Source organism: Callospermophilus lateralis, chromosome 7 (assembly GCF_048772815.1).
Source record: "Callospermophilus lateralis isolate mCalLat2 chromosome 7, mCalLat2.hap1, whole genome shotgun sequence".
NCBI classification, from domain to species: domain Eukaryota; kingdom Metazoa; phylum Chordata; class Mammalia; order Rodentia; family Sciuridae; genus Callospermophilus; species Callospermophilus lateralis.
The window spans coordinates 2263320-2271854 of NC_135311.1; the positions used below are offsets into that span (position 1 = coordinate 2263320).

The following is an 8535-nucleotide window of genomic DNA, read 5'->3' on the forward strand; positions in this document are numbered from 1 at the left end:
TATAAGTAAACAGTACAAAGATCAGTAAAAGGAGAGGAAGGGTGGGAATAAAAAAAATATATTTTTAGGCTGGGGTTGTGGCTCAGCAGTAACCTCTTAGCACGTTTGAGGCTCTGGGTTCAATCCTCTGCACCACATAAAAATAAACAAAATAAAACTATTGTGTCCAACTTATATATATATACATACATTCATACACACACACATACATATATATTAAATCAGTAGAGGAAAGGGAACAGAGTGGGAGGATGGGAGGAAAATGGGAAATACTGGGGCCTGAATTAGAACAAATATATTCTGTGCTTTTCTAATTATGTGAAAGTGAATTCTATTGTTATGTATAACTTAAAATATATATATATGAATAAGTTCATAGTATTAAAAAAAAAAAAAAAGAACTGGGCTGCCCTCTTGCGGTCTCTCCGGTGTCAGAGCTTCACGCAGCCCACAGTCCCCGGGTCTTCTTCCTCTTGCTCCCTTTCCATTGTTCTCTTTAAATATTGCAGGGGGCAACAAACAGTGATGTCTGTTACTTTTGAGACTCTTTAAATTCTGGACCTGTCTCCCTCCCTCCTTCAAAGTCTTTCGAATCCTCTCCAATGGACAAATGAACTGAAGCCGAAGAAGCCCCAGCCTTGGAGCTCAGGGGTTTCCACACTCTGTTCCCTTTGCTCAAAATCCGATAATTCAGGGCACAGGCCTGAAGAGCCGAGGCAGGAAAGTCAGGCACCACCGAGTTCGGCTTTGACCTCTGCAGTCTTGGCGGGCTGGCATCTGAGCTGGTAACGTGCGTGGCAGGTTATGTAAGGAAAGAGCTGCAGGAGCCGCCCCAGCGGGAGCCCGGGAGAGCACGCCGTGTTCTCGGCCGCCGTCCCCACCCTCCTCACCCAGCAGGGCAGGAGGCACCCAACTCGGAGGAGTGAGAATGGGGAGGTGAAACAGAGCAGGGAGTCACGAGGGCTGAGACGCGGACACTGGGAGCGGTTACGTGGTGTCACACAGCCGTTCGCTCACACACGTTGCAGCACAAGTAACTGACGGGTTCCACGTGCTGTGCTCGTGAGCGGAGGCGCTCACCGAGGGGGCAGACGTGTCAGCCGGGGAGGCAGAACCCTGGGTCCCACGCCCCGAGGCACGCGCTTCCCGTCTGACATCCCTCCTGTGAACACTCCAGCTGCGAGTCTCCTGCGCACCACTATCCTATTTAAGGCCCAGGGCTCCGCCCTTTTTCTCCCCTTCCTACTTTTTCACTCTTTTTTCCATCCTCCTCCTTTTCTCCTCACCGGGTCCTCTCCGGGAGCCGCATGTAGGGGCGGAGCACGGAATGCTTCCCTTCCAGCCAATCGGCACCTGACTGCTTCTTGATTGGCCGAGCCCCTGTGAGCTGTATCAAATGGGCTGTGAACTTCATTAACGGGAGTCACGTGTTACCGGCTAGCCAACCAATGAGGATGCGAAATCTGTGTACGCAGGGGAAGGCACGTGCGGAGCCGCACGTGTCCGGGAGGGGGGAAGGGGCGGGACCCACAGAGAGTGGGGCGGAGGTGGGTAGCCCAGACCCGGAGAGACGGAGAAGCAGCCGGAGCCGGAGCCGAGGCCGAGCCGATCGACCCAGGTAAGGAGACTCAGAGGGCGATACGTGAGCCGTGGAGAAGGCTGGGGACGGGGGAGTGGGTTTGGGTGAATGCACGCAGATGTGGGTATTGGTAGGGATTGCATCACCTGGCCGGCGCGACTGTAGATCCCTTGATCAGGGATATTGATCAAGAGAGATTGGGGAAGGTTAGGAGGTCGGTCCCTGTGGGGGCGATTTCCACAGGGACAATGGTAGGTTAGGTAGGTTCAGGTGTGCAGATTTACACTCGCGGGTGGCTGGCCTCAGACGCCAACTGCGAGGTCGAGCTGGGGAACAAACCAGGAGAACAGCAGAGGAGGGGAAAGTGTCCGAACCGAGGGAAAAGAACAGAGGATGTGTCAGGCCCAGAGCTGATCTGCAGAGGCCAGAGAGGCAGCCCCAGTTTTTTCATGGGTGGGTTAGGGGAGGTGACTTTTTCTATTGTCTCTATTGGGCAGGGGAAATAGAGGTGTTATCCCGTGCAGTACACCTACGTCTCCCCGTCCGTTTTCTAATCCCTAGACTCTGGTTTCAAACTCCCTCGCTTTGCTCTTCAGTTTCAGGTTCAGATCTTTGGGTACTCCAGGACCTGCTCTCCAGCCCCTGCTTCTGGACTTATGGATTCTCCATCTAGTGTTTCTTCTTATTCCTCCTCCTCTCTTTCTCCCTGTTTTTCCACCTCCCCAGTGAACGGTGATTTTGGCTTTCCCTCCGATAGTGAGAGGGAGAACAAGGGGTCCCAAGGGCCCAGGCCAGACACTGTTGGGCAGAGGGGATGTTTCCGGCCTAGCCCGGGTCCTATCCGCTGTAGGCATCGTTGCAAGGTTTCCAGTGACCAACATACAGCATCTCATCTGGAACAGCGAGGCTTGACTTCTCCTATGGCAGAATCTGGGATCAAAAGATCAAGAGATGGTGAATTGGAAACCAGTGTAAACATCCAGGGTTGTACTACCGAGGGAGACCTGCTCTTTGCTCAGAAGGTAGGAGAAAGGAAATGATAATGCTAAACACTCAACTGGTTAGGACCTTAAGAGGATAATACTGACTCCCAAATTTGCAAGCAGAGGAAATATGGCTACTCACATGAGCAATTCTTGGTCTTCTCATAGCCTCTGTCCTATTTTCCTACAGTGTAAAGAGCTCCAAGGATTCATTCGCCCCCTCACAGATCTACTGAATGGGCTGAAGATGGGTCGTTTTGAGAGAGGTAATTGCCTGATTATTTGCATTATTTTGGACTAGGTTCCCACCTTAGTATCTGTCTCTCGTGAATGTGTATATCTCTAAAGTCTTTATTCAGAGCCTGAATTGTTCCTGTTTTTGCATTTGTAATTTATTTAATTCCTTTAGGCGAATCAATTTTAACCCCTTCTGCCTTCCTTTATCTTACTACAGTATTAAATCTTGGTCCTTAATCTTTCTCTCTAACTCCAGGATTGAGCAGTTTCCAGCAGAGTGTGGCAATGGACAGGATCCAGCGCATTGTAGGTGTTTTGCAGAAGCCTCAGATGGGGTAAGTCCACCTGATTCTTTCCCCAGTACCATATAAAAAGGAGATCTCTCCAATACTTTGTTTCTTTTTTAATACTTGTTTTGTTTTAATGTCCTTTTCATAGGGAGCGTTATCTAGGAACCCTGCTACAAGTAGAAGGGATGTTGAAGACTTGGTTTCCTCATATAGCTGCCCAGAAGTCATCACTGGGTGGTAGCAGGCACCAGATGGCCAAGGTAAGAACTTAAACTCTAACAAAGAAGCAGGAGAATAATGGAGGAATGGGAATATGCATGCATTTTCTTCTGGATCTTTTCCTCAAGTTTCTCTTAGGAAAGGAATGCCTAAACTTCCTGCATTGTCTTAATTCCTAGATGATTTTTGTTCTATTTTGTTTGGGTCACTAGGCAGAACTCCACAAAGTTTAATCCTATTCCTCATGTGGCAGTGAATCTGCTTTCTGTACAGATACAGAAGGCGTTGTTGTTTTTTTGTTTTTTTTTAACCTGGACAAATTATTCATGCAGGAAGATGCCTCAGCTTCTTTCTGTAAATTCTTTCTTCTTTGCTGCCCCTAAAACTCTCGCCCTTTCCCTCTTTTGACTCCAGTACAAGTATCCTTGTATCAAATCCTCTGGAGGCCTATAAGTCTACACTGGGTTTTAAGGACTGGTCTTAAGAGGTATATCACTGGGAATCCAGGAGAGGGCACCTATAGGGCATCTATGAGAAGAGTGTTGGATAGATTCTTGGACCTGGTGTGGAAGTGACCTTTTTTCTGTGCATTCAAATAACAGGATATTTAGAGGGCATTCGAGTAATGGGGGGGGGGGTGTCCTTGATAATGACCTATCCTTGTGTTCAATCAATAGCAGTTACTAATGCTGTGAAAATAACTTGATTGAAAAATGAGTAGAATGGTTTGGGGTTATAGCTTAGTGGCAGAGCACTAGCCTAGCATGCGTGAGGCACTGGGTTCAATCCTCAGCACCACATAAAAATAAAACAAATGAAATAAAGGCATTCTGTCCCATCTACAACTACAAAAAAAATTTTAAAAACAAGCGGGCTGCAGTGGCTAAGGCCTGTAATCTCAGCAGCTCAGGAGGCCAAGGCAGGAGGATTTCAAGTTTAAAGCCAGCCTCAGCAACTTATTGATGCCCTAGGCAACTTAGTGAGACCCTGTCTCTAAATAAAATATTAAAAAGGACTGGTGATATGGCATAGTGGTTAAGTGGGTTTAATCCCTGGTACTGAACAAAAATAAATAAGTAGAGGGATCTTGCCTGAATATTAATTTATACTTCATAAAACATTCAACATAGAAAATTAGAATTTAAAATAGAGGGCTGGGGTTGTGGCTCAGAGGTAGAGCACTTGATCCTAGCACCACATAGAAAATAAAATATATTGTGTCCACCTATAACTAAAAAAAAAATTAAAAATAAAAATAAAATATAGAAATTGTGGAATGATGTTTTCAATTAAAAATCCACTTTTTTTTTAAATAGTTAGGCACAGTACTACATGCCTGTAATCCCAGCTACTCAGAAAGCAGGAGCAGGAGGATCACAAGTTTGAGGCCAGCCTTAGCAAAAACAAAACAACTTTTCTTTAAATAAATTCTACATTGGGTGTGGTGGAACATGTCTATAATCCCAGCTACTGGGGAGGCTGAGGCAGGAAGATCTCAAGTTTAAGGCTAGCCTTAGCAATTTAGCAAGGCTCTCAGCAACTTAATGAGACCCTATATAAAAAAAATCATATATATATATATATATATATATATATATATATATATACACACACACACACACATACATACACACACACACACACACACATACACATACACACATACATACATACATCTGAAAGGAATTGTTTTATAAATAGTGAGAATCTGTAGGACTATTTGTTGAATATCCAATGTCTTATATAGTATGTGGCACATAGTAGGCTCTCAACTATTTGCTGAATAAATGAAAGTATAACTTGATTACTAAAAATTTTACTTAGTATGTTCTTGCCAGGTAAGAACACATTATTTGTTGCACAAAACAAGGTATGTTTGCACTGCAAACCGAGTTACCAAAGAAAGCAAAGTTTTAAACAATAATGTTGGAATCAGTCTGAAAAGTTTCTTCACAGTTTTTTTCTTATTTCACTCCTTCCCTAGCATTTTCCAAGCCACCACAGTAATGAAACTACTTCCTCTTCTGCTCCTCCTCTGGAAAAGATGGGCCCGACACAGCTAGGACATTTAGTTTTTAAACCAAAGCAGCCTTGGCACCTCACAGAATGGCCAGCTATGAACCTCACCTGGATCCACACCACCCCTATTTGCAACCCCCCTCTAAGTTCCCCAGGTACCATATCTTTTAGCCATGATCCCGTAGGCACTGGGACCAGCATTGGTGTCATCCTTTTCGTCCAGCATGGAGTGCAGTCCTTCACCCACTCTGCTCCTGCCACTCCAGTTCCATCCACTACAGCATCTACTGGTGATCCGAAGAGACTGTCTGGAGAGGGACCTCGCTGTCACAGTTTGCCAGTAACCCTACCGTCAGACTGGGACTCCACTGTGTCCTCTGCTGGTCTACCCACCATGGCCAGTGAGATGCACAAAGGACACATAGAGGAGCAGCTGAAAAGCTGCCCTCCAGTTGTTTCTGATGCCTATCTCCTCAACCCCTAACCCACCCATGCAGTTGTCCTCTGTGATCCCCAATTTGTGTAAATATATGTACATATATATAGATTTTTTACTTTTAATGTGTGTGTTTGTGTTTAGAGGAGATAAATCCTTTCTGATTAAATAAATTATTTACCTAAACACTTTGGGGTACATTGAAAACTTTCTGCCTCACATACCGATCTTTATCCTCCGAGTTGCAGAAAACATGAGATGGGAATGTTTGTGAGTATGAGCTCCATCAAGTTCGAGTCTGGATGGGATGATAGAAATCTGGGGGAGAAGTAAAGAGACTCCTGCTGCTGTTTTCTGAGGGAACAGCCTTAGAATAGTTACAGGATTCAAAGTTGGGTTTCCTTTTATTTTTTTTCAGGTTCAGAGACTAGTACCTTTTCCTTTGTGTCTCTCCCCTGTGTAATCTTCTAGCAGGTTCTTCTGCTCTGGGATATCTCTTTGTTTTGATGGGAGATGTTGGTGCTTATGGATAAATGCATAACCTTGTGCTGCCAGAGGAGGGGCCCAAGAGCCAAAACAACTATTGTTGGAGTAGCTCAAAGTCCCTTCAAACATTGGGCCTCAAAGAACAAACAAACAAAAAACCACTGGGCCTCATCTTTATTCAAAACACTGCACCTGCTAGGTGTAACTAGACTGAGGAAGGCTACCCATTATCTTCAGGAGGCAAAAATTAAGTCCATGAATATATCTGTTTCTACCCTTCTCTCACTATTACTTTATTTCTGATCTTTCCCAATTTCCACGAAAACTATTTCCTCTCCATGATTATTTCCCATATAAGTAAAATCAGGTCTCTCCACTTTGAAAACATTTGTAGAGCCCTGCATGCTAGTGTACTCCAACAACTCCTAGCAACTTGGGAGGCCAAGGCAGGAAGATCAGGAAACCAGCTGGTGATTTAGCAAGACTCTGCCCCCCCCCCCCAAAAAAAAAAGGCCTGGGTATATGACTCAGTGGTAGAGTGCCCCTGGGTTTAATTCCTTCAAAAAGAAGGAAGGAAGGAAGACATCTTCAATCAGATTGTCCTCTTTCTCTTCTTTTCTCCATAATTTTCCCAAGTCCATAATCCTTCCCCCTTCCTGGTACTAGGGATTGAACCCAGGTCCTTACATGTGCTAGCAAGCACTCCATCATTGAGCTCCATCCCAACCCTTTTTATTTTATTTTGAGACAGAGTCTTGCAAAGTTTCCAAGGCTGGCCTCCAACTAATGATCCTCCTGCCTCAGCCTTTTGGCTTGCTGGGATTACAGGTGTGCCCCATCATGCCTGGCTCCACTACATTTAGTTGCACCTTCCAGAGTCACCAATGATCTCACAGAACCAGTATTATAATGCAGCTTCGACCTAATCAACAGCTTAGTCCAGGGTCCTTTACCAAGGGTATGTACTTCATGTTCTCTGTATCATTTGACACTCGATTCTGCCTACTGAAACTCTCCTCCCTTGGATCCCATGACAGCACACTATCCTAATTCTCCTCTTACCTAACTGGCAGCAAGTTCTGAGTTTCTTAATGGCTCCACTTGCACCTAATACAAAGTGTGTGGTTTCTCCTAGGTTCAGACCATAGCCTTTTTCTCTGACTATATTCTTTCACATAAAAGTTTTATTTTCTTTCATGGGTTTAATTATTGCCTCAATTTTAATGAGTGCTAAATCTCCATTTCCATTCCCAACCTTTCCCATAAGAAGGCATTTGAATGTATAAATTTCTGTTGGACGATTTATATATTGCTGGCACAAAATTATTGAACACATCAACATTCTAGATATAAGATGCAATTTTTGTATCTAATTCAACTTAATGCCCTTATTTTATAGATAAGAAAACAGATGTGTCTAAGCCAACAATGTGTGGTACAGAATTCTTAGTTTCCAGTCTCATGCTTTTTCCAGTGATCGCCAATAAAATTACTTCCCATTTTTATAATCTCCTCTCCAGTTAGTGCTATCTAGGGTAGTAACATTTTTCTAGTTAACTAGGCTTAAAACTTGGTACCATTTGGTCACCAGGTCCTTTTTGTTCTTTATTTGAAATATTTCTTCCATTTCTTCCTATCCATTCCATTGCCATCACTCTATTTTCCCTATAGCAAAAGTCTCTCTTACCTCTAATACCTTTTCAGTGATAAACAGATTAATTTTCCTAGAACCATGCTTTGCCTGTCCTTCCTTTATCATCAAGTCCTTCAATTTCTCCCAATGTCATGAGAAGAATGTACAAAATCTTTAGTCAAAATCTGTATTTTTTCCTCTGCTCCCCTGCACAATCCTTCTGCTCCAGAATCTATACTGTACACCCTTCCTGCTTCTAAACTCTTGTTCATGTGGTTCACTTTGCCCACCTTTTCTGTTTCTGTTATCCAAGCCCTACCCTTCATTCAGTGACTAATTCAAGTCCCTCTCCCATTATTTATATTCACTTACTTGTTTACTTATTTACTTATTTATACTGGGAATTGAACTCAGGGCACTTTGTCATTGAGCCACCCTGAGATGAGGTCTTGCTAAGCTGCTGATGCTGGCCTTGAACTTGTAATTCTTTTGCCTTAGGCTCTCTAGTAGCTGGAATTGCAAGTGTGGGCCACAGCCTCCAGCATCATTCTTCCTGTTAAATATGCTATACACAGTAAATACACTGTATCTTTTTACATTTGACCCTTTTGACTCCTATGAGAAATTTTGTTAGATTGATAGTGCAGATTCTA

At 44.0% G+C, this 8535-nt stretch overlaps 1 protein-coding gene across 1 annotated transcript; it reads left to right on the forward strand.

Moving 5' to 3' along the window:
• Nucleotides 1-1540: 1540 nt before the first annotated feature.
• Ciart (circadian associated repressor of transcription) lies at nucleotides 1541-5928 on the forward strand. Its single transcript, XM_076861247.1, has 6 exons — nucleotides 1541-1618; nucleotides 2176-2601; nucleotides 2753-2828; nucleotides 3056-3134; nucleotides 3238-3349; nucleotides 5293-5928. The coding sequence occupies exons 2-6, from the start codon at nucleotides 2236-2238 to the stop codon at nucleotides 5809-5811; spliced, it is 1152 nt and encodes a 383-aa protein (XP_076717362.1). The 5' UTR covers nucleotides 1541-1618; nucleotides 2176-2235; the 3' UTR covers nucleotides 5812-5928.
• The last annotated feature ends 2607 nt before the right edge of the window (nucleotides 5929-8535 follow it).